Genomic DNA, 26,395 nt, shown 5'->3' on the forward strand with positions numbered 1-26,395 from the left:
GCCGGAGCCACAGCCCGCCGGCCTCGGGCTGGCCCGGCCCATGGTCACAGGGACACATCCCGGTGGAGCCACAGCCCGCCGGTCTCGGGCTGGCCCGGCCCGAGCTCCCAGGGACGCGGCCTTGCACCCTCACGGCCTCCCCGCCCCTCCGCTCGCAGCCGCCGTGGCGGGCGACAGGACTGCAACACGGGCTTTGCACTCGGTTGAATAGGCCAGGTCTTTTTAGAACAGCTGCACAGTATTTTTTTTCCCAACAGGAAGGCCGGCTCGTTCCCCGCCAACAATGGGCAAGGGACAGGCGCAAAGGAAGCACTTACTGCTCAGAGTTTCAGGTTAGTTTATTTTTAGTACCTGTTCTTTGGTACAGGTATTAGCTGGAAAATACAAGTATTTCCTCAATGAAAAGTCGAACTATTTAAAAGAGCTGTACAGCTTTACAGCACACAAAAGCCTTGCTAACAGAATCTGCTACTGCATCAGTGCAAATGCTACCAGCAAAACTCCAGCAATACCTATGTTCATCAGTATCTTAATTTTATTGTAATTCATCTTTCCCCATGTAATTCATTGTATTTGAAAAGACTTCAAGGGTGGCTGAAGTCTTCCTCGTGTGAAAACATTCAGTGCTTGCCAAAGAAAGCAAGCTAAACATTCTTGCAGGTCTGATGCCATTATAAGCACAATTCTAAAGATGCACCCATGTTAAGCTCAAGTAACTTACTCATTCAGTAAAAAGCACCAGTCACTAAAATCTGTATTATATTACTGTCACCATCTTGCAAAGGACTACTGAAGTTAAAAGCTAGCACTAAAAAAACTTAAAAAAATACAAATCTCTTACAGTGACTCTTTAAAGATTTGTACAGAACATGTAAATAAGAAAACACTTTGTTAAAATTAAGTCATTCTGCAGTTCATTCAGCGCAGCCAGGTAGTATTCAGTTGTGTCTGGTTTTTTATGCTCGTGTCCATTTTCAAAACTTCTCGAATCGCCATGGTAGCATAAGTGGATGGGGGAAGGGAGAACTCCATCTTTAGTGCCCTGAATTTGCCATCTATCAGCAGGTACAAGAGACAAAAAGCAAGAATAAGTGGTTAAGGTCATATATAATGCTTATTCTGGATGCCATCTAAACTGAGCTAACAGCTTCCACAACCAACTTCCCCAGCCCATAAAGCAAAACAACCACCACCATCACACTCCTGTTTATAATCCACAGTGAAAATTTTATTGAAACAATTTTTAACATTTTCTCTCAGGACAAAGTGGTGGTTTCAGAGTTTTCTTCTTCTAAAAACAAACATTCATTCTTTCAGACTCAATTCCTAGCCTGTCTTCACTTTTCTGGAAAGCAGTGTCAAAACACCTTGTGACCAGAGTTAAGTATTTCAGTCATCTGTATTCAGCACCAATAATACAAGTTCAGTATATAGACAACTTGTGACTTAATTGCACCTTTGTTAGTTGCAGACAATTTCTGTAAAGCATTTACTTGATTTTACAGATGCCTGTAAGAAAATGTAACAGTCAACACAGATGCTGGAGGACTGGCTTGCATCCTTGAGAAATTAGGGTCCTTATTTAGATGCCTGGCCTTAGATGTTCTTGTTACCTGCTTAACAGTCAATAGTTAAATGAAAGCTCTTCCTTAAAGGAGCTTTAAATATGCAGCAGTTGAAAGCAACAGCCAGATCAAACTTCTATTTAGCAAATCAGCAGAAAAATCAACTTACCTGTAGGGAGAACTGGTAATGGTTTTCCTTCCAGTTTATCCAGATCCGTAGTAAATAATGGGATTTTAGGATCATCATATGCAACAACTTCCCTTTATAATATACATAAAATTTATTATTATTTTAAATTATTTAGGTTAACACATTTTATATAAATATGTATTATTATAATACTATTTTGTTATTATTATTTCAATTTGGCATTTACAACTGAAATTGAATTAGGCAAAATAATGGGTAGAGCTTTATGTCGAAGACTTGCCCTGGCTTTATGAAGATTATTAAAAAACAATTGTAAGTTAGTGAGAAGTTTCTTTGCATAATTCATCTGTTTGCCCTTGTGTGCTGTCAGAATTTCCAACTATACAAGAAGTATAGTTCATGAAATTAAGGGAAGAATGGTGTCAACTCCAAGAGTAGCTAGCAGGAGTGAAGCTTTTCAATAGTCATCCAAACTTTGAAAGGGCTAAGACACATTCCATGGTTTCTGCCATTCATTTAACAGAAATCCCATATGTAACCATGAGGCTGAAAAACTAACTGGGAAGTAGACAAGCTTAATATTAATTAGTGCTGTTTCAAGTATATAAATATTTCTATTTCTGTGCTCCCTCCTAAATCCTCTATATTTAATTCTATGCATCACTGATCTTGTCTTTCTGCACATTTGTACAGTTCCCTGTTTAAAAGGTTGCCATATGAAAACTAGGTTGTATCTCTAACAACAGTGATTTAGTAGGGTTAAGTGATACAAATTTTTCTGACTGACAGGTAATTGGAGACCAACTTTCTCATAGCAAGACTACAAAAAACTGCTGTTTGAGTATTATCTATCATTTTCTCAACATAAGTAATTACCTATGAAGTGTTCAGGCAAGCCCTTGCAAGGAGTGAACAACTAGATAAGATGTCTTGATACTCCTCCACCACAGAACGAGAAGGAAGAAATAAGGGTACAGTTCCACTTCAGCTGCATTAAAAACATGAGAGAAGTGCAGAGAGATTCCTTTCTACCTATGTTTCAGTCCGTGTGGATGTCCCATGGATCAGTCTCATGTTGTTTTGTACTCTATGCTGTCAACTCAATGTAATTTCCTTTATGCTCCCACTCACCAATTGACATTCTGAGGCCGAATGATAATCTTTCTGTATGCTCCAGAAAGTGAGTAATCTCTGATTTTATGCCTCATGTTGTTGATATCAAGGTTGTCAGCTACCAGCATCTCTTTGTAGGCCTCACCAACTGCAAGAGAGGAAAATATTTAATAGGAGAGAATGTAGTGTGGCAAATTTAAACTGTTTTCATGGATTGTTCCCTTCCCTTACATTTAGTGGTTTTCAGCATAGATGGGATAAATGCTACACAGAAGTTTAAAATTACTGCAGATCTTATTACCTGTTTACTTCTACACCCTGATTAGTAGAGGCAGTAACACAGAATGCATCAAATCAAATTTCAGCTGAAAACAAAATTTACAAAATACTTTATTGACATTTAAATGCCATCTCATATATGCTTTCCCATTTTCTAGACTTCACAGGACTAATCTCAGGTACATAGGAAAAAAAATAAAGGGCCAGACTACCTATTACTCTCATTAAAAAGCAGCAGAGAGAAATCAGTTGACAATTTGACAATACAAGAACAGTTCAATCCAATATTGAGGAAAACGTGCAGGGAACTCATGATTGACCTCATCTATAACACAGAACAGGTGAAACCCAGGGCCAGCTACAAAGAGGGACTATAGCAGCATTGTCCAGGCACACAGAAATGGTGTTAGGAAAGCCAGAGCTCAGCTACAGCTGAAAGCAGCAAATGACATCAAGACCAGGAGGAGTTCAGCTGCAACATGAGGAGTGAAAGACTACAAGGAAAGCAATGGCCTGGTGCTAAACAGGGCAGCTGGTCTAGTGACAGACAGCAGGTCTCAGTGCCTCTTCTGCCTCAGCCTTGACCAGCAAAGTGCCCCAGGCAACTTCTCCTCTTAGGGTCAAGGTTAGGAAAGAGGGACTACCAGCAGTGGGAGAAGATACAGGCTGAGAGAGCTGGCTCACATCATGGTGATGTTTTTCTCTATCATCTCAGAGATTGTGCACATCTGGGGATGTCCCAGACAATTGTGGAAAACCAAGTGCTGCACCCAACTCCAGAAAGAGCAGGAATGATAATCAGGGAATTACAGACTAGTCAGGCTCACTCTGGTCCCAGGGAAAAATAATGGAGTTAATCTTCCTTGGGCACACAATGAGTGTGGTTTTAATATGGAGGAGAAAAAGCAACACTACTGTCTTCCATGTTGAAATTACTACCCCTATGGATGAGGAGAGAGCAGGGACTGTTGCCTGCCTTTAGCAAGGCTGTCAATGCATTCCCACAGCATCTTTGTGTCCCAGGTCAGAACATTACAGTGGGTGGACTGCTAAGTGGGTAACAGCTGTCTGGCTCAGCATCTCAAAGTACTACTTATTACAGCTCTACCTAAAGCAAAGTTTCTCAAGGAACTGAGATGTGTCCTGTGAAATAGTGGAGAAGAGCTGGAATTCACCCCAACCAATCTGTGGGCTAAACCAAGCTGGGGTGGCTTCAGTACATGCAAGGAGAGGACTGCCATTCAGAGGGACTGAGGCACAACAGAGGAATGGCCCAAGAGGAACCTCATGAAATTCATCAAGGACAAAATCCTGTACCTGATTAAATCCTTGCAGTGGTACAGGTTAGTGAGAAACTCTGCTCTGCAGTCATCTGGGATTCCCAGTGGGAAGGAGACTGAGCAGAGCACCCTGGCAGCAACAAAAGGCTGACATTAATGTTTTAGAGATCTGAAGTGATGTACTGCTTTAGAAGTCACCAAGGTTGAGTAGATCCAATCTTCCTTTTAAGAACAATCTTAAAGAAGACTTAATATTTTCAGAGTAAGTATTTCAGTTAACAGTAAGACTTACTTTTATGCTTTGGATAAATAACATCAAATCCAGGCAATGGCATCACTACATCATGGATAGTGTAGTTATCAACATCTCCTTCTTCAATGTGAACAGCTGTGGCTAAAGTCAGGACAGAAAAATGAAGTTACCAGTATAGATGATGCCTGTGACAGTTAACTTCAGCTAAATTTAAAATAAAGCCTTTGATTGAAATAAGCTTACTCTGAGAAAGATAACTACCATGTTTTATCTCCACTTAACAGACAACATTTCTAAGAAAAGAAGTAACAGCCTCCAAGGCTGTCACAGTTACTGGCAGAATCACAGCCTGGCTTCCAGTGACTTAAAACTACATGAAGGAAGGACTGCTAGAGGAACAGCTCCTTCCATGCACCAGGCATACATAAAGGAGAATGTAGGAAATGCCAGAGCAAATACAAGCAAAGAAAGTTTTAACTGAGTGGAGCAATCAAAAACTTTTGAAGTTAAAATTTCATAATGTCCTTCCACAGTCCTTCACAGCTCAACTAGGTTTGAGGTCATTTTTGAGAATAATCAGTCCTCCAGAGTCTCTCTTCGCTATCCAGTTATTGGAAAAAACAGGCTAACAAACAGCTCATGGAAGTGTAATACCTAACTTCCAATTCCTTGCACAATTTGCCTAAAACAGGCCAATGGATTCAGCTATCACTGGGCCAAAACTGGTGAGAAAAAAGAAACTATGTAAGCAGTATCAGACAAACACTGACACAACACAAACTACGTGCCTTGTTTTCCTAGGAATCTGAACTATACAGCATCACTGGCTTTGTCTGATTTTACCTCCTTTAAGTATGAGATCTCCTGGTACAGCTCTAAGCCCGTATTCTTCTATTCTCTTGCTCACCATATTATTCCACACATAACTCTGGTAGCTATGAATATACATTAAACGATTATTTCTTGGTATCTAGAGGTAAAGAAAAAAAAAATTAAACACTAGATAGATATATTGTTTGGTTTTTCTGACTCATAATCAAAGAGGTGCATATTTGAAATGTTACCTCATCCAGCAAAAAGACATACACAATTTCTTGCTGTACATATTTGATTTTTGTTCTTTTTTTGAGAAAAGGATATGTGAAGAAATAATGCTTTTACACATTTGAAATCTGCACAAAAAAGAACTGTGCTTAAATTTACGAAAAAAACCCGACATTTTTAACTCTACAGGTCAAACATACGGGTCTATTATAAAACACTGAATTCATTTCAACCTCCTGAAATCTTAAGTAAACTCTGCAGCTGTGAAAGCACTGTGTTATTCTAATTATCTTCTTTATAAACAAGAAATTATCCCCCAGATCCTACAATGGGCCCTGTAGTTTGCTAGTGATGAGGTATTTTCTCCAAAGACTTGATCTTGATTACAGCACTTGAAAATGACAAGTGGATCCATCACCTCCATATCAGGCTGATTCATTAGCCCACCATCAGTTTGATTTATACTTTTAAAGCAACAGGAAAACACCAACTGAACATTTGCACAATTCTCAGATCTGTATTATACATAGCTACTAAGTATAACTGTATTGCTGCCCACATACCAGAGAGACTATTGTATAAATTGGAAAGCTCATTATGCATACATTAATTAGAGATGTCATCAGTTACTCCACAGCAGTACTTCCAGCAAAAAGGCAGGATAAATGTAAAGATTTTTAAACTTGACTTTCAACTCATCAAGCATCAATGAGTCTATTTTAAATTCATCCTGATACCATCAAAAGAATGTTTATTCAAGTAAATACTGCCCAACTTTTACACTCACTATGCCAAATGCAGAGATTATGTTCTTCATTCCATACTTTAAGAGTCCACGTAGAAGCTGTCCTTCCACGCACCTTTTTACAGGTAGTTTCTTGAGGGCTGCTGCTGGATCTTTAGTCTTTGCCCATTCTTCTCTGCATTTGACTAAGTATCCCTTTTCAGCTAGAACAAGGATGTAAAATAAAAACATTTTAACTATACATCAAAAAAAGCATCCATCTCACCTTTGGTTAAAACAGTTGAAAAATTAAAGTTTCAGTCATGGTAATTAGAGATGAACAGAATCATAGAACACTCGAGGTCACATGGAGCAAACACCAAGTATTCAGGTCCCTTTTTAGCCCCACTGCAAGAAACTGCACAGCAAGGAAAGTGAGGCAGAAAGGGAGAGTCTGAAGATTGCTTCTCCACTGCTAAACTGCTCAAGCTTTTCCCAAACGTATGCCTATTGGAGAAGAGGCAGAAACACAGGATGTATCATTTTTCAGTTCTCACCTCCTGGTCGTGGTTTTAATATCAAATCCATTACTTCATTCCAGTTGTTCTGTAGAATAGCTCTAGGATTCAAACAGGAAAGTGTATTAAGAACTGACTAAATCTATTTTAAAGGGATTTAGCCAACTTATCAAAAAAATATGTATTAGCGTTTAGACTTATGCAATATTAAAAGTAGTGCTATTATGCAAGATAACTGCTGAAGCAAGTTCAGAAACAAGATCTTTCTTGAATCTAAATTTAAAACTGGTACAGGCAATATGTTAGAAAAATGTTCCCAAAAATACATTAAGTTACATGGTGATAAGAGTAAAATTTAAAAAAAAGAAGGGGGGGGAGGATGAAAGCAATACATACCTGCCAATTTGATAAGTAGGAACAGCTGTGGTTCCAAATCTTTGCATTCCATAGTAATTAATGAATCCAATTTCCCTGAGTGAATGCATTGCTTGCTCTATCTGCTCATCAGTTCCTGTTATGTTTCTAGCATTGAAAAAAAAAAAAGTTATAGACAGATTAAGAGTTTATGCTATTTTGAGATGCCCATTATATTAAAGCTCAACATCAATATTATATAGCATGCATCAAATTCAACAGTCTCCTGCCAACAGGACTTATTTTTTGTAACACAAGTTGCACTGATATGGATTATCTATTTAAAGAAAAAAACTCTAACAGAACCATCTAAATACCTACTAACATACTACCTGAGAACAACAGTGAAATGGTTCCCCTGCAGTTCTCCCAGTTTCAGTGGATGGTTCTTGTAACTGAAATTTCCTAATTTGAAGTTCATCAAACATTTATTCAAATGAGCAAGTCTTTGTGCAGTGATTCTAAAAAGAAATAGACAACAGTGACCAACCTATGCTTAGAAAAGCAGATAAATACAGAAATGCTGCCATTACAAAATGAAAAACAGTGAGTCCAGTTTCCCCAATTTTCTACTGTTGCCTTTTCAAAATACTTTAATGAAAGAGCTAAAGGAAGATAATTCTTAAGGGTACTCATACAAAAGAAAATGTATACTGTGACAGACTGTTAGCACTGTCTTTTCACATCTATATTAAAACACATACTCCAGAAAAATTATATTGCAGTATTGATGTATACTGTACCCCACAAGCTGAACTCTGTATTCATTGAGTAACTACTTCATGAATACATACACCCCAGTCAGCACAGTTATAAATACAGAGTTAAGTAAAATTAGCTACTGTGTATGCCTAGTGCAGATGAAGGAACATGGAATCCAATGTGTCACTGATTTCTGCCATTTTTGCTGCTAGTATTTTTGGAAGCATACCCTGTTCTTTGCATCACCAAGCTGCTCTTGGACATTTCTGCTAAATTTTTACCAGGATAGTGAAGTTTATGAACCAGCATGGCCAGCATACTCAGCTTAGAGCAGGCTGGCAAGTGGCAATGTGCCCTCTCCTGTGCAGGAGAGTCAGGGGCTGTGGCACCACAGAACAGACACCACACAACACTTACAGCACTCTGGAGCTCTTGGATACAACACTGAATTTGATCATGTTGTAAATGGAACAGCAGCTGAGATGGCTAAACCCACAACTGGTTAACTATTACCACTTTGCAAAGCTGCCTTGCAGCAACACGAATCTGGGGCTTCTCACAATTGACAAATCAGTATTTCCTTTATATGTGCTAACACACACACATACAGAACATTGGGAGGAAATATACAAACAGTTCAGTAGTGGATGCCCTCCTTTTAACAAGGATTTGATCAAACCTCTGGCTTTCAAGCTGTCAAGTCCTCACTCAAGGAGTTTGGTTTTCAGAAAGTTGTGAAAAGCAGTGCAGGCAGGATATTCCAGCTAGCTAAAATGATATTGGAATACATGACTGGGAGACATCTGTCATTCTCAGCTATGGATCTAACACTAACCTAAAGTGCCCAGAAACCATATCATTATCTTAGACTATGACAAAGTAAATTTTATTTTCTCTTAGAAGGTGACTTAAGGGAGTAGGTTAAGGCAGGAAAAACTCCTCATCATTTTTTTGCCCCTTCTGGCTATTCATAGATGAGCAAGGGCAGTGTTAGCCTTCTCTGGGACTGTTCAGAGAGCAGAGTGGGAAAGAAAATAGGGTTCTAGCTGTAGAAAGGGGGAAACAAAAGCCAGGAAGAAAGTGGGACATGATTTTCACCATGTCATTCTGTTTTTCTGCTGTTGCATGAGATCCAAGCAGCCTAAGAGCAGGCAGGCAATCTGTCCCACTGCCTCGGCCAAGTACACGTAACCAGCCCGTGACTCAGAGCACCACTGACTGAAAATACCAGCAGTAATCACAGAATACAAAAGGATTGTGGCATCTTCCACCTGTGCTTTACAAGGTCAGGACCTGTACCTGCCATTTGTGCCACTGAGTCCTTTAGGTATTTATCCAAGCTACCACAGCAGAAGTGCAAATACTCCAGACTGTACTTTTACTCACCTGAGAACAGCGATCTCTTGAACTGTTATAGCCCTTTTATCTTTAGTTCCCATGTAGGAAAATATGTTTGGCTTCACTCTTAAAAGCAACAGTAAAAAATATTATGTATATTAAAATAGCAAGAGATCAAACATAATTTTAAGCATAATTGCCTAGAATTATTAATCTTATAAATTAAAAACAGAAAAATATACCTACATTCCTCAGAACTGGGTTACAATTTGATATGTGTGTGACATTTTCTAATCTCACCCATGAGTACATAAAACACAAGGAAACTTCTGTTTTAATTATATGTAGACAACACAACAGTGCTTGCAAAACATGAACTGGATAAAGAAATGAACAGCCACCACCAACTTCACTAAGAAAAAAAAAAAATCATGTCCACTTCTTCCTTAAACTTCAAACCTATCTGTTTGAAGACCATGCCTGCGCATTATGAGAGAGTATGAGAAGTTAATTTCAAATTTGATCCACTCCTCTCCCTGAGAGGAAAACTTCCTTTCCTTTTCACTTTGTACTTCACAGTTTGTGTTAGATGGAGTATTTCCAGTTATTCCAGTTAAGGGCTCCAGGGGGTAGCAGGATTGCCATTACATACAGTCTTACATCTAACTATGCCCTTGCCATTCTGTTCTCAATACCAATACCAAGTAGTTCACTGGTTAAGGTCTAGATTACAATTTTTTTTTTTTGGACAAGAAGGGCAAAGGGAAAAGTGGGGAAGTTTCCTTATGAGTAGATCACTGAACTGACCCAATTTTAAAACTGTTCTTCCTCTGCAATTCACTGTGCTCATGTCACGCTTTGGCAAATCTTTTTGTTTCTGCACTTGATGGGGTGAAAGGAACTAAGTCTGTGTTGCCATGGAGAAATTAATACATGGAACAACAGTTTATCAACTGTAACTGCTTAGGAACTGATCAGCATATTATCACAACAATATCTGACAGGTTCATAACATACTTGCATATATTCACACACTGGGGAAAAAATGGCTTTTAATTCATGTTACGTACATTGAGGCTTTCAGCTGCCAAGCCTTTCTCAGATCAGCCAATGTAAATTGTGGACTTTTTCCATTGAAGCAGTAGAGTAGTCTTTAAAATTTCTTAGGCTCATTTTGTTCCATTCTCACCTCCTCACAAAACTTCGATATTTTAAATTTGATATTTTAAAGTAACTTTTCATTTTAAGCTGTCTACAAATTAGAGAACAGCAATCACTTGTGTTGCTCTTACATAATTATGAAGCACAACGTTTACAGCAACAAGAAACATGGAGGGAGAGGGCTGCATGCCAGCCAGGATGGCAGAAACAATGGCCTTACCTTAAAAATTTGGACAGGACATTGATGGCATCCATAGTGTCCTTGTTCTCCTTGTACAGTACAAAATGGCAGTAGCTTCCCCTAGATTTTGGCCAAGAGTGCTTTCTTGGATCTTTAAAAGCAAAAAGGTTAAAGTGTCACTTTTAAAAAAATTAAATATTTTTTGCCATTACAGCTACATTTACTTTAAAAATGCAAGATTCAATTTCTGCTAATTTCCATCTGCTTTAAAAAAATGAGAAGGAAAGAGTTAAATACTGACAGCAAAAGCTGTAAAGCACATTGAAAAGACCGCCCCTTCCACTGGACTGTAAACTTCTCTTTAATCAGTTCTGTCACCCAGAAAATCCTGAATGAAATAGTGACAGATCCTTTATCATGAAATTATCTGAAAATATAGCCTAGTCATTTAATTGCTGTATCACCTGATTAAATTTCTCAAAAACATTATCATTATACTGACTTTCTGCAATAGAAGCTACACCACGTTTCTTCTAGCTCCTTCTATAATTAATAGTTGAGAACCACTGGAGTTCTGTTTGTGGGAAGACTACCATTATTATTTATAGTACAGACATACAGACATATTCTTTATTTCTGTAGTATTTTTTCTATGTGTCATACAAAAGAATGAATCATATCACTACAAAACCCTACGAAATTATGCTCAAAAAATTGCTTAAAGATGGTTCTTTTTTAAAATCCAATGGGACCAAGAAATCTGGTACAAAAGAGACTTGAACATACAATCCATGGCAGGTATGGTGCCATGCTTAGAAAAGGCCAGAGGTTGAAATAACTTCAGATCCCACAGATTAACAACTGATTTACAATTCTGTGCTACTATTTGACATTTTCTGTAGAAGGAAGGAAACTGTCAATGATTTGTTAAGGTCTTCTTTGCACATTAAAAACCACCAGAGATAACACTTTCAGTTTCCAATAATCCACTGTCGATGGCATTAATGGGAAGGCAGACTGATTCTACAGAGGTTTAGCAACCAACTGTGAGGTTTCTTCAATTCTGAGGTTTATCAATTCTTTGTTATTTAAGAAGAAAATTAAGAATTTGCTTTGTTTTAAATAAGAAGTCCCTTATCTCCTGCTGGCGACTAAGCAGACATACCTGGTTTTATAAAAAAAAGCCCTAAGCATCTTTCATAACAGGAAAAGCTAACTGAAAAAGCCAGCCTTATTTCAATATACAAACACCAATGCAGGAAGGAAGTTCTTGGGAAATACTGCTCTTTTTTTTCACACTGGTTTTACAAAGTCCAGATACCCCACACAGATAGTAAGTATGTTAAATTCTTGCTTGTTTTTGAGAAGCTGCCATTCATGCACACACTTCTGCAAAGACAATTTTGGATGGTACAGTATAAAACACTATATGTACAGGTTTTAGTCACCTAGAATTATTGCATCACTTGCCTTGCACCATCAGTTTCTAAGCACAGCCCCCCTCCCACAGAGTTTCATTGGACCTGAACTGAAGACCTCGTGCTCCTGCTGGTCTCCCCTTCTGAGCCAGCACTACTCAAACTCAGTCAATGAAACACTGCATTCAGCTGGAAGAGCAAAGTTCTCCACTAAGATCTCAGCAATTAGAAGAGAATAAGACAGAGCTCAATTCACAAAGGAGAACCCTCTCCAACTGGAACCATTCTTTATGTTTAAGTATTACATCTTGCACATGGGCACTTCAACACACATCAAGAAGTGAGCCCGAATGTGATCTACACTAAAAGAATCCTGTAGGTACCACACAGACCAATGGGCTCCTCATGCTTTGGGCATCACAGCCATGACCCTATCCAAAGGAGGCTGCAGCCACAGTCCTGATACTCAACCATTCCTCACCCAATACTGCTAAGCATTCAACTGGGTAGATGAAGCAGTGGGACAATTTGCAGTCCTTATTGCTGTGTTTCAGAGTCATGCTACATTTCTGACAATAAAATCGTATTTCCAAACTTTTTGCTGAAACTCGAAGCTTGGAAGCTCTTTTATAATAGCAGGGTGTGTGATAAATGCTTTTAAAGTTCTATAAAGACAGATAGTAGTGTCTGAAATAGGGGCTGAAGGGCAAAGGCTTCACTAACTGAAAACCATGGAAAATTTACTATAGTTGTCAACATGAACTGAAAAAAATAGATAATTCATATCACTTATTACTAGCAGACTTTCTCTGGACCAAATGAATACTGCCTATACTGCACTACAAAAAAGAGGCAGAATAAGCCTAATTCTTGGCTGTTTCAGGGTATTTAAAGTAATACTTATGTGTAGGGATTTTTAAGAAATTGTTACAAGTTTGGCCAGCCCTGTTGCTATTTAGGAGGTCATAATGGTTGGCATTTCATTTTTGTTAGTATGAAATGTCAACATCTCTTACCTGTTGCAGTTCTGACCTCTGTCCCAATGCAGAGCATAAAGAGTACAAAAGAGTAGCATTTAATTTTTAGACTGTCAAAGGGTTTTTAGAGGTGAACATGCAGGTTTATGGTTATGGGATTGTTTATGCTTCAGGGAGCATCCAACAGCTAGGTGGTGGATGACAGCAATTTAGACAATTATGGAATGGAATCGTGCAGAGGCAAACAGTGAACATATGGAAAGCTTCAATTGGAGATGCAACAAACTTAATTTGTGGACAATGATGGAACAACAGTTTACTGACAATTCAGTAATTTTAAGTATTTGGAGGATAAACTGACTATAGAAACAAAGCAGCATCTGATTTTCAATTTTAGGAAGCATGTTTGGTAATGCTTTATGTTATCAACAAAGTAATCAGGTATCTCAGCTAATAATCCAATATTCTACACTTCTGAAATGTTTCTTGCCTGGGGAGCCCATTCATGGCTAAGACATGTTTGTGCCTATATAAACAAGAAAGATATATATAATCTTGACTAAAAAGAACTTCAATCTTACATCCATAAGCATTTGCACACACTCACAGAAACTGACACCTCCACCAACAAATGCACAGGTGCCTGCAGCATCACAGCTAGGGAATCCAAGTTTAAATAGATGATGCTTCTCTACATCACAAGATGGTGCTCCACATAATGTTTTAATCCTAGAGACACACCACTAAATTCTTTTCAGCACATTTCAAATACTTAAATTTTTTATATAATATCCCTTAAATCAGCTTAACAACATCCACTTGATTGTAAGAGTGGTTAAAGAATAGAAGCAGCAGAAGGAAAAGGTGGAGGAAAAACCATTACAAACGAGCAGAACAAAACTGGCTGAGGAGAATTCTGTGCTGGTAGGTATACATACTCCATGCATAAAGCATGCAAACATACACATTTTCTAAACATGACTAAATTAGACACAAACACATTATAATTGGACCAATAAAAATACAACATTCCCATATTTGCTTATAACAAGCCTTAAACAAACAACTAAATAAAAGGGAAGGTTACTTTATTCCCCATTTTAAATTACTCTATTTCTTTATCGTTCTTCCATCTCCTTTGTCTTTAAAATGAAAGGGTTAGGTTTACATACCATCATTTGTAGTAAGTTGAAATGACAGAGGAATGCAACAAGTTAAACCAAACCTTACTATCTTTACTTAAATGTGCACCGTTCTGTGGGTAGATAATCCTCTAACCTTACAGTAGCAACAAATTTTTAGTAACATTAAAATATGTAAAACATGTTAATTTATTCCCAGTATCCAAAACAGTATTTTGCTAGATTAAAGTGGATAACACTTCATTTCAAAAATCCTTCATTAATTTGATTATTTCAAAAGATTAACTGTGATCTATAATGAATAAAGATAATTTTCTGCAAATATCATTAGCCTTGGAAGCAGAAGTAATGATCATGGTAAGCTATGTTTATATGAAACTACAACTCTGAGAAAACAAAAAGATGTTTGTCTCTCTTCAAGTCATTGAGAATTTTGTCACTAGTATTCAAGAGAGTCAAGATTACACCATTTATCAATCTAATGTACATTTTCCAACTACAGCCTCTTACATCCACAACACACACTTACACACACAGTTAAGATCATGAAAGTTAAATTCAAAAAATACTGAAAATAAACCCTCTGTTTTGCCTATTCCTACAGAAGTAGAAGATAATGTTCTCTCTTCTAATATGGTTGTAGTGGATGAATTATTTGGAAAGAAAAACAAGTAGAAATTTAAATTTAAAGCATTTCTTGTGGTCCTAATCATTTTAGATGCATAGCATCAGCTGAAACGAAGGAAAAATGAAGTAAGACTACATTAGGAAGCACACTCACTTGAAGTACTTACTAACTATTCTTACTTTGGGGATAATTTTAGCATTTACTTTACCCATCTGCTGTGATACTGAAACTCACTTGCCAATGCTTTTTTCCCAGCAGCATGATAAGCAATAATGTATTTCTTTCCATCTCTATCTTCTGTTTTAGTCTCTAGTCCTGGAAACAAGGACTTCACAGCCTGATGGATGATGGTTCTTTTTTCTTTGGTGTCCTCAATTACCTGTTTTAATGCACATACATGCAGAAACCAAATAAATTAATACAAAAGGGGAGGATGCCTTAAAAGAAAAAAAATTAGCTAGATAAGATTATTTAGTGTGTGAATGCTTATTTAAAACTACCAGGTATAATCCTACTCATCTCCGTGTCCCAAATTTAGCTCAATAGTTACTCTTTCAATATGTGGAATATTTGAATGTTTAAAAATATCAATGCTTTAATGTCATTTTCTTATCTTTCTTGTTACAGAAAAGCATATTTATCTTCTTTTTTATTAAACCACTAAACGCTGACCTTGAAAGTAGTCTTCCATCAGGATAGATGTTTTATGTAAACCTTCTTGTTCTTTAAAACAATAAACTAGACAGGAAACCAAAACACTGCAAGGTAATTTTAACACCACAGGAATTAAAACCTATATTTAAGTTCCTGTGTAAAGTCTCACCAAAATCAAAGTAACAACTCACACATGCATGAAATCAAGAACATCTGTAAGACTTCAGAGAATTAAACCCTAAACTGGACTCAGTTTGGTGTTATCTGTCACATCACATTCAAATTGCTCTTACACCTTACACACATTAGAAAGGATGCACCTTCTACTCCCTCCCTCCCTCAGCCTCTCTCTGCTCCATCCCAAACTTGATATCATTTCATAATTTTAAACTTGATATCATTTCATAATTTTACCTCTATGGCAACACTAGTTTCCTTATTCTTAAAAAGCTGGAGCTCCTCTAAACGCTGCTTGTCTTCATCTGACAAAACTGTAAATGTTTCTTCTGATGGGTCCTAATGCATATTTGGGGAGAAAAAACAAACATCCAATAACTCTCACAGAGTAACTTCCAGTCTTTCAATGTTCTTGCTTAAGGAACATTAAGAAGCATAGTCATTACCAAATCCATCTCAGAATTTACCTCATCATCCACTGGAACAGAAAAGTCATCTAAATGGCTCACACGTCCATCTTTGCCTATTTCATGGACAACAAAGTCTGAGTATCTGATAGAAAGAAACATGCATTACATTTGTAATAAAAATCCCACATCACATAAAGTCCTTTCCTAAAAAGCTATTAGCAGAATTCACTGAAGAATTCTGAATTTGTGTAAATCAATTCATGTAAAACAACAGCCATGAGAAAGCTGTACCTATTCCCACTCCCCAGAAGGATACCACAGGAACACACAGGCAAATGCAGCAGACTTCTTTGCAGATCACCAAACACCTGCTGTAATTTCTCCAAGTCATTCTCTCACTAGTTTGATGAGATCAGTAATGCTTATCCTCAATCCCAGTCATTACTGGCAATTAAGACTCTAATGCATTGCCACAATGTCCAATGCATTAACTACTGCATTATCTCTGAAATAACCTGCAAAATAAAGTGCATTTTAGCCACTCTACAGAAGGCAGAACAAATTCAGCCTTGTTCATATATTCAGTTGTACAGAACATCATTCAAATAAAGCTACTCTGCATACTTTATGACAGCAAAAAAGAATTTTACTTTGACATTTTCAATCCAGTCACTCGTGTCTAATGATAAAAACAGCCCAACTATAACAGAGCACAGTCAGTTTGTGTTGCAACTCTTAAATTATTTTTAAGCAGCATTTGCTAGCAAAGTGGAAAAAAAAAGAGAATAATTCTTATTTTATCAATGCTAAAAGATTAATAAAACTTCACCATGGGAAGCTTTCTACTGTACCTCACCCAAGCCCCCTTTTGCCATCCCTCTGTGCAGATACACAACATATTGGTAGAATTCTTTCCTGAAGAATGTCCTCTCCTGTATTATCTGCAGCTGTCTAGACATGCTAGTGATGGCTCCATAAAAATGCCAAGAGTGAATTAATAATAGGTGTTAAAAACTAGAATCAAAAAAAAAAACCTATAAACCCACGAATTTTTTACCACATGGCTACCTTTGGCCAACCAAAATTGGCAGATTTCCCAGAAGAAGGTTCAGCACAGACTATGTTTCCTAGAGAAGGATTACACTAGCTGCTTAATGCTGCACATAAAGATTAAATCCATACATATGTATATATCATTTTATTTAAAATTATGTATGAAGCCAGTATTTAAACACAGGAACTTTTCAGTGTGTAAACAAAACAACCTGAACTGCTTTGCTAAGTCAGAGAAACAGTGATTCTCACTTCAGTGACCTTTTGTATTTGCATTCTGTTTTACTCAAAGCTATTCTTTAATTTTAAAAATCTAGAAGTTTCATTTTAAAAAGCTACTAAGCACCAAACATCTTAATAAATATATAATGTATATGTATAATAAATTCCATATCCTGAATTTTGAAACTCCCTTCTATGTAAATGACATTAGTGAGCAGACAATAATTTAAAGCCTAACTGAGCAGACAATAATTTAAAGCCTAACTATCCTCGTTTACAGACATTAGGACAAAAGAGTCAGAGAGAAACAAAGAACCAAAGAAAGATGGCTTTGATGCCATTTTTCAGTGCATCTCATATCAGCACTGAGAAGATGTACAAAAGGTAGGTGTACTGCATAAGGTTTTATGTTTCTGCTACTGCCAGAGAGCAAAGGAAACAGCAAAGGTCAGTGTAATCATTTATCTCTACTCACACACAGCTTCCTTCTTCAGAGCTCCATTTGACAGGAAAATAAATTAAAAAAACAAACAACCAAAAACCAAGAAAACCAAAAACCAAACACACACCAAAAAAACCCAAAAAGCCCTAAACAAACACACAAAAAACCAACAAAAAACCAACCCACAATCTAGAAAAGTCCTAAATTAAACCCTTTCTTAGCAGTAAATAAAGTAATGAACCTCACTTAATCCAGCTGCAATCTGTGAGTCCAAAAAGGAAAATGGAGAACTACAGCTGTGTTACACAAGGAATTAACATATGAAAGAAGACAAAGAGTTACCTCTCTTTTAAGATTCCAGAAAACCCTTTGTGAGAGCTAACAAATTTAGTTATGCCAACATCGCTTTCTGTCAGCCCATGCTTCATCATGTCTGCAAAGCTCTCTGGATCTCCATCTTCATCACTATCCTCTAGTTCCTCCTCTTCCTGCTCCTCACTTTCCTCATTGGGGATTATTTCACTTTTCGTGTCCTCGGGTTGTTCTGTTACAGTCTCAGTACTCTGCCCGGAGTCGTTCTCTGCCTTGGATTTCTCCAAGGTCTTCTGTCTTTTAATTTCATCTGCATTGGCCACATCATCCTCAGGGCGAGGACGTTTCAAGGATACACTATTCATTTCTACAGTTTCCATGTTTAAGGCACAGGGTAGAATAGGAAGCCCTGGAAAAAAAGAAGAAAGGCTTATTTTCTGTCTGCTAAGAGCAATATCAAGACATAGGCACTTCACTCCAGGACTCTGCCCCCTGTGATTTTTCAGGAAAACCATAAACTTTCTGCATTTAAGTTAAACATCAAGTAAAAATTTTGAATACCTAGAAACAATATGTTCTTGGGCAGAGAGAAGGAAGACATTGAGGGCAGCATGCATGCTGGACTACAGCAGAGCAGGACTCAGTACTACACTGACCATTTACCACCATCACCACTCTTGCCCACCCTTACCATGGCAGCCTGCAGGCCTGTGCACACACAGGCTCTGCTGTCAGCAGCAGTTTAGTGCCTAAGAAACTGTTTGTTCCCAGGCCTTCTCTTAAACATGACTACTCTCAATTATTCCCTTTTCTATCAAGATTCCATCTTGCAAAGACTGAGAGAGAACAGCTGAGTTCCCCCAAACCTAAAATCTCATGTTTTCTATGTGCTTCCAACACACACAATGCTACACAGAATTCAAGGTGGCATCAATTCAGCCCAAAAGATAAGAGGGATGAGATACCAAAATCCTTGAATCAGTGAGACAAACAAAACAAGGAAATTTAACAATCTCTGAGAAGAACATGACTACTCACACTGGTGGAATAGGGCTCAGAGCTGCCGCCTTTGTGTCAGCAAAACCACTGCCCTCAGATCTGAAAAAAAGAGGAAAATAACTCTTTGAGAAGGTTTTATGGAAAAAAAAAATATGAAAACACATATGAATGCAATCACATATGGACTCAGACAGATATGTTAATAAATACAACTGCCAAAGTATTGCCATCCTAGTGACACAACATATTATTGCCATTTAGCAAGCTACAGGAGAGAACTTTGGTTTTATTTCTAAGTGTGTAAAAGGAAACTGGGGTTCCTATAATTAGGCATGGACAGGACCTTTCTTCCAGCATCACCCAATTGGCACAGGAGTGCACTGAGGACAAAGTGCAGGTTTGGTAGCAGGAGGAGGCCATAAACTGCCCTGTGTGGGCCATGGCCAGTTCAGCTGGCTCCATAAACCCACTGCCTTGCCACCCTCCAACTCATCCAACTAGCACATGGTTCCCCTGCTCCAGTTCATCTGAGAAAGTGAGAAGCAAAGGCAAAAGAAAGCACAGGAGGGGACACGTGACAGAGTGTTCAAAAAGGCACAGGGAAGCATGCAGAAGGGGACAACAGCTGGAGATGCACTCCTGGAAGGAAACTCTCCACACTGGAGCAGCGACACCCCTGATGGGACAGTGGCCTGTGGAGGTGCCCACGCTGGGACATGGACACCCTTGAGGGGCCCACGGAGAGGACCCACATGGGAGTAGAAGAACTGAGCAGCAGAAACAAATCTCCATGTACCAACTCCAACCTCCTGCACTACCACTGCCTTGCCCAAGGGCCAGAGCATAACCTAAGAGCCAAGGAGGAAAGGGGAAGAAAGGAGTTTTCTCCAAGTCTGTGTTTAGGTAGTGGTCTTCTTTGTATATCACCAGCCAACTGGTAATTAAAAGTTAAGTGGTAATAAATTGAATTCCCCATGTCAAGTCAATTTTGTCCACAACAACCAAGTTTCTAAATTAATAGGATTTAGCTGTTACTGAGAAATTAATCTAGGCAGGAAGCAGTATTTTAGAGACATACATCACCTTGTATTATTTCTCCAGCCACTAAATAGTATAATCTATCCAATTTTAAAGGGTATGTTAAATTAAGTCCCACAACTAACTTGACAATCAGCATTTGCTGGGTTGGTAAGTAATTGATACCAGTTAGCTGTTAGCCAGGGCTGACTTCATGGCCTGGACACCTCAGTGAAGAGATTACCAGATTAGGCAAAAAAGGCAGGAACAACTGTTTTAGAAACGCCTGAAATGTTTTGCTCAAGTGAAGAACTGAAAATGAATGCTACAAAAATAAATGAACAAAAGGGAAGTAAGGAGAGACTTATAAAATTAACTGTATGTATGGTGTGAAGAGTGATAAGACACGCAAGAAAGCAGAACAATTAGCAAAACAATGTACCTTCAAGCTGAAAGCACCAATTTTAGTCTGTCTTCAAATAAAAGTTCATAAAATCCTTCTCTCAAGAGGAACAATAAATAAAAGTCATAGCCAAGTGAAGCAATTCACCGCTTTTTCCAGACTCTCTTCCCATGTACCAAAATTTACAGAGGCTGGGTTATAAAGCACTGAAGTGGAAAAGGCTTTTAGATGGCTTGTATCTTCACACAGCGAACAAAATAGCACTCAGCACAGTGAAATCCTCTGAGACACCTGCCAAAGGGAGTAAGAAGAGAAATCTCGTGCTTCTTAAACAAAACTGTAATACCTAGTTTTTGAATTATACAGACTGTTAGAAGAATTCTATGTTGGGCACAAACACTCCCAAGTTGTCACACACAAACTATTCTTCCAGCAGAACAGTACTCACATCCTACAGAGTGCTACCCTGTGCCCAAAGGCAGCCATCGTGGGGGATAAATTCTGCAGGATAATTGCCTGAAGGAGCCCGCTGAAGCGAGCGGGGCACACACTGCCTCACTGGTGCCGGCTGCTTGTGAGAGGCTCCTATTATTTTTTGACAGCTGCTCAATTGTCTCGGACCTTTTCCTAACAGGTGTTTTCATAAAAGCCAGAATCTGCATAAACATCAACTCCGCAGCAATTTCAATGTTCTAACAGAGACTGAGTGTATACTACAAATAAAACACTTGACTCAACACTTCTTGTTGAACCGCCGAGCGATTATTCCTGGCGCGGTACCAGTCAAGAAGGCACGGCGGGGGCTGCAGGGCACTGAGGAGCCGAGGTGCGAAGCCGCTTCCCCATGAGACGAGGCACGTGGGATTAAAAGGCGACCGAGAGGAGGGCGATGGTGCCGCAGCAGCGCCCCAAGGCCAAGCCTAGCGCGGAGAGCGCAGGCGGGGAGGGCAGCGGCGCTCGGAGCCCGCGGGCCGGGCCGGGCCGGGCCGAGCCGCCGCCACAGCGCTGCGGGCGCCGGGCCGGGCCGGAAGAGCCGCTGCGAGCGCCGAGGCTGCCGGGGCAGGGCGGGAGGACGCGCCGGGGCCGGGGCAGGCGGGGCACGGGGGCGAGGCAGGAGGAAGGGCTCCGCCGCGGGGTCCCGGCAACACGCGGCGCAACACGGGAGCGGCAGGGGATGGCCCAGCGCCAGCGGGGGCGAAGTTCCCCGAGGCGGAGCCCCCCGGCCCCGCCGCGGAGCCCTGCGCGGCTGCCGGGGAAGGGAGGGTGCGGCTCCGCCCGCCGCGAGGCAGGAGCCACCGAGGGGGAGCCACTTACCCGCACGCCGGCACGGCAGGACGGCCCGGGCGTCAGCGCGGCGGGGCGGGCGGCGGAGGCGGCGCGGAACGGGCCCGGCCCAGCCCCGCGCGGGCGGAGGCGGCCCCAGGCTGCGCCCGCCCCCGGCCGGCCCCGCCGCGCTGACGGCGGGCGGGGAGCGGAGCCCGGCCGGGAGGTGGTACCTGGCGAGGGGCTGCTCCTGCCCGCGCTTCCGACACCGCCGGCCCGCTCGGGATGCCTGGGAAGAGGCTGGGGTGGGCAGGCGGGGATGTACGGAAGAACTGCAACTGTGCAGAACAAAAGTTTGATTTCCGAAAGGCGGCTATAGCCAAAGCAGGGAATCGTGAACACGAGATGAGGCCTTCCCGAGCCTCCCGGCATCTGAAACACGTGGTGCTAATTGAACATTAGTCCCACGACAAGGGAATGTACCATTCAAAACCTACACTGCTCCTATGTAAATCACTTTAAAAACCAGGCCAGATCTGTGCTATCAGTCCTTTCTGATACAGTCAGAATGTCATCTTCTACCCTCTTTTCTATTTTCAGCACTGGTGCAAGGAAAGTATTTTCATTAATTTCAACACATAGATTTGTCCTTATTTTTAAGACCCTGTGTGTCATGTCCCAATCCCAGCCTGTCTCAGACTTCCTCTGAGCCAGGCTATTAATAATTTCGTGTCTCATACTTATTCTCTAGTTGTACTGTATTCACAGTCTTGGTGATGAGACAACTGGTATATGTATATGGGTAACTTATTTTCTCATCTCTTGTACTTACCTTCTCCCTTGGAGTAGAATAAGAAAGTAACACAATGGAGTACTTTGCTTGGAATTTAAAAAAATCCCAGGTATGCATGAATTCCTCAATGACTAGCTTATAAAAGACCCCATCTAGGAAAAAAAGAAGGAGCAAAGATGCAGCTCTCCTTAGGTCTGAGCAGAGATGGATCCATGGAGATTTATTTTATAAAGCCCTAGGGGATCAAATCTTTGTCTTTTCTACAGAGCTTTAGTTTACCCCCTCTCCAGCCTTCACACTTGGAACTTAACCTACCAAATGCCAATAGGGATATCAGGAAAGGCTTCAGTGCACTTCTGAGGAGAGGTGAACAGTGGACTGGAAGCAGCAATGGAGGTTAGTGATTGACAAGGCAGATTATGGCACTTCTGACAGCTGTAGTGCCAAGGAGGAACCCGGGGCTAGGACATCACCAACTCCAGGCTGTCCGAGTTGTAGGGGCAACACAGAGAGATCTATGTGTCCTTTGAACATTGCTGTCATTTGGCCATTGATTATGGCTTTTATGTTGAAAAAATGTTTCTTCACTTCTCCCAGGCAAAAACATCTGGCTGGGGGAAACCTTCAGCAAGACTTCTACCATGCATTGGTCCAACTTTTTCTGTTGTGTAACTTCTTGCTTCTTCTATCTTGTGCAGGAGAGCTTCCCTAAAATACTTATTTTTCCTCCTCCAAATTCCTACATTAAGTACCTCCTTGTCTTCAAAATCCTTGTCAGTAATTAAGTAGCTTCTATCTTACAACTGTGCTTGGTATGATAATTACCCTTCTCTTAGTTTTCCCTGTTGACTACATGTTCATCTATCATCTCCTACCATCAGCTCAGATGGAATTTGGAGTGGTGTGAAGTACCTCATACACTGAAGAACCAGCATTTTGAAGGACCTGCAGGTGCTACCACAAGGTAAATAGATTATTAATAAGATCATTCCTATGTGTTTTCCAAGTCTTCTAATATATTCAGAAAAATATATCAATACCTTTCTCAATACCAACAAGATTCTCTGACATATTAAAGAATTGTCTGCCTGTGTCTGAGAATCTACAAATTGACATAATGCACAAGATCACCCTTCCTATGATTCAGGGGCTGGAAAGAGGGAAATGCTCTGAAGATCTGCTTCAGAGATAGAACTGATCCACCCTGGCCAGTAGAGACCATCAGGAGAGTTCACTGAAGATGGCTTGCTCAGTCACCTTCTGTTATGATCTACCCTTAACATGGTTTCCAAGTGTAAGCTGGCAAAGGGCTCGCAGTCATGACCTCTTTCTCTTTCCATTAGTCGAGTGCTCCTTTTACATACAGAGTTATACTGTAAAACATAAAAAGAAAATAATAATGTGGTTTGAACTTGATTTTTTTTCCTCTGGTTGGTTTAACAATTAAAACTCCTTCTATTATAAATGATCTAATATATCCATTGGTTGGTATCATTAAACTATTATCTTAATCTCTATTACAATGTATCAGTATATTCCCATAGAAACTTTGTTAAACATAACCTAAAGGAGGTTTGTTTTGTGGAAAAAAATACGAGCAAGCTCTAATAAGTTTGTGATGTCTTCCTACTCTCAGGCTCCCCAGGAGGGGAAATCAGGATAGCACATCTCAGCAGATGGGAGCATAAATCTGGCTAGGAAGAGAATGCAAGTGAGAAGCATCTTGAGTCAATCTCCTCCAAAGATGCTCGTTGAAAATCTGAAGGTACAAAGTTGAGATGTTCCCAGTCTATAGAAAAAGCTAATAAAATAGAGCAGCAATAACTGCTCTTACTCTTCTTCAGTTTTATGCCTCCCAAGGGCACAGGCAATCAGGCAGATAAGTTGTAATTTTACACCCCTTTGCACCAGCTGCACTTAACTAACCTGATTTTTACCTGCCACTAATAGCACCACAGAGAACTAAAATCAAAGAACTATTAAAAGCCTAATGTATTTTTCTTATGTAGGTTGTTTGCATTTTTCATGCTTATTTTGAGGCCTTGCATGAAGCAAAAAGTGGGGGTGATAACTCATTACCATACAAAATTTAAAAATATAAAAGTATGAAGAAGAGATTTTTTTAAAAATATAGAATTTTATTCACGTCGCAATTTCAGCAAGAAGGTTCCTTGAGGAATTTTGAAAACAGTCCAAAATGAATCATACAGATTTCCAAAATAATGACAAAAATGGTTTTCCAAGAAAACAAGTTATCAGTTTATAGCACTTTAATAGGCCATCACCTTTAAGTTGATGCTTCCCCTTTTCCCTTCACCCATTATTTTTTTTAATAAAAAGCTGCTTAGTTTTGAAATTAATCTCTAAATCCATTTGTCAATTATTTGGCAATAGAAGAAAGATGGAGAAGGATCTTATCTAGGCAGATGAGGAGAATTTTAGGCAGAGAGTGTTTTTTTTTTTTGACCAAGTCAGTTCATATCTAAAAAAATTAATGTGCTCTACACGTTGATTTTAAAATAAGAATGCATATGACTATAGAAAATCAATCTTAAGCATAGGATTGGGAGGTAACTGTGAAATATGTTTTCTCTTTTTACCTTAATTTCACCATTAGGCAATTGACTCAGGGGTGTGTAAACCTTTGCAGCAGTGTAGACAAAACAGGATGTGATCACCCACAGATCAACTGCCTGAGTGGCAGCCTTCAGCTTTTGCAGAGATGGTAAAGAGCAAACACAATATGAGATAGGGATCTGCGCTGGAGGAATAATTATGTATTTCTGCCCCTATTCACAATGATCTCAGAAACCTTTAAGGGGTGAAAGACCTTCCTTGTATTTGTGCAGAGGAGGAGGGAGCAGCTGGGATGGGACAGAGGCTGAAGTGTGGGCTGCCCACAGTGCTGATGAGGGCTGCAGAAGAGCAGGGCTGGGGAGTGATGCTGGGTGGGACCCTCTCTTGCAGCAAAGCTGCTGCCTCACACACAGCAGGAAAAGCCAAGGCTACAAAGGTGGAGGGAGAAAATGAGCTCTCCTGTCAGCTCATGCTGCTTGAATGCTGGCCTGCAGGGTAGCAGAGTGTGCTCTTTACATGCCTGCCTGCCTTGCCTGTGCCTGCTGTCACACTGGGTTTTCCATGAATTATTTTAGCTGCCTTTGATCACTGTTATTGCTGTGAAATTTTGTACCTTATTAAGCTCCTGGTAAAATGCCTGTTTTCCTCAGTGCAACTGGATCTGGCCACTAAAAACTGTTTAGAAGTCACAGCATTCATATCAAAGATTCACAGATGTGAAAGTGAAATGGATTGTGGGAGTACCTGGGGTATTTTTTACTCAGAGTTATGAATTACTTTAAAATCTCATTCCTCATCATCCATACAGAAAATCCTGGTACCTGTGTTTGGTTAACTCCCAGATTATAGCCACAATGTAGTACTCCTTCTTTATGTGCCTAATTCTGCATGTAGACAATAAAATCCAGAATACAAATAATCTTTCACCTTTCTATCACCCATCACTTTCCTGCAGTCTGAAGATACTGGGATATATGAAGGAGACCTCTGGCATTCATCATTCACATATGGAGTTGTTCAAACTGATTAGCAGTGGCAAAAGTAATCCCTGGGTCCTCCTGGCTGCTCGACAAAAAGAGCACAACTGACTTCAGGCTACTCTGTAGAAGCAGTACAGAAAACATTCATGGTTTCCAATAGGAAATAGGTAATATTCAGTGTGTCATTTCACAGCAGCTTGTTTTA

General features: G+C 39.8%; 1 protein-coding gene across 3 annotated transcripts; it reads right to left on the reverse strand.

The window, feature by feature from the left end:
* Positions 1 to 320: 320 nt before the first annotated feature.
* Positions 321 to 22,015, reverse strand: PUS7 (pseudouridine synthase 7). 3 transcript variants are annotated; one of them, XM_054631326.2, is made up of 19 exons: positions 21,892 to 22,015; positions 20,617 to 20,868; positions 19,197 to 19,256; positions 18,189 to 18,567; positions 16,187 to 16,271; positions 15,957 to 16,058; positions 15,123 to 15,267; positions 13,158 to 13,175; positions 10,763 to 10,874; positions 9,430 to 9,507; positions 7,674 to 7,802; positions 7,324 to 7,449; positions 6,967 to 7,028; positions 6,473 to 6,633; positions 5,485 to 5,611; positions 4,681 to 4,782; positions 2,848 to 2,977; positions 1,735 to 1,826; positions 321 to 1,055 (listed from the first exon to the last, which is right to left on the reverse strand). In XM_054631326.2, the coding sequence occupies exons 4-19, from the start codon at positions 18,536 to 18,538 to the stop codon at positions 919 to 921; spliced, it is 1,956 nt and encodes a 651-aa protein (XP_054487301.2). In that variant the 5' UTR covers positions 18,539 to 18,567; positions 19,197 to 19,256; positions 20,617 to 20,868; positions 21,892 to 22,015; the 3' UTR covers positions 321 to 918. The 3 variants fall into 3 exon arrangements, 2 of the variants coding, with proteins under 2 accessions (XP_054487301.2, XP_054487302.2); XM_054631327.2 differs by lacking the exon at positions 13,158 to 13,175; XR_013182476.1 differs by lacking the exon at positions 321 to 1,055 and having other exon boundaries at positions 2,593 to 2,977.
* Between the last annotated feature and the right edge of the window lie 4,380 nt (positions 22,016 to 26,395).

The sequence above is a fragment of the Agelaius phoeniceus genome, chromosome 5 (assembly GCF_051311805.1).
Source record: "Agelaius phoeniceus isolate bAgePho1 chromosome 5, bAgePho1.hap1, whole genome shotgun sequence".
Classification (NCBI taxonomy): Eukaryota; Metazoa; Chordata; class Aves; order Passeriformes; family Icteridae; genus Agelaius; species Agelaius phoeniceus.

Excerpts from the sequence above, each read along its gene's own strand:
- PUS7 (XM_054631326.2), bottom strand. The coding sequence starts at position 18,538 with ATGGAAACTGTAGAAATGAATAGTGTATCCTTGAAACGTCCTCGCCCT. Across the intron at positions 15,268-15,956 it reads AAACTAGTGTTGCCATAGAG|GTAATTGAGGACACCAAAGA; the intron begins GTAAAATTATGA and ends GCATTAAAACAG. Across the intron at positions 5,612-6,472 it reads TAATCTCTGCATTTGGCATA|ATACCAAGAAATAATCGTTT; the intron begins GTGAGTGTAAAA and ends CTTTACCTCTAG.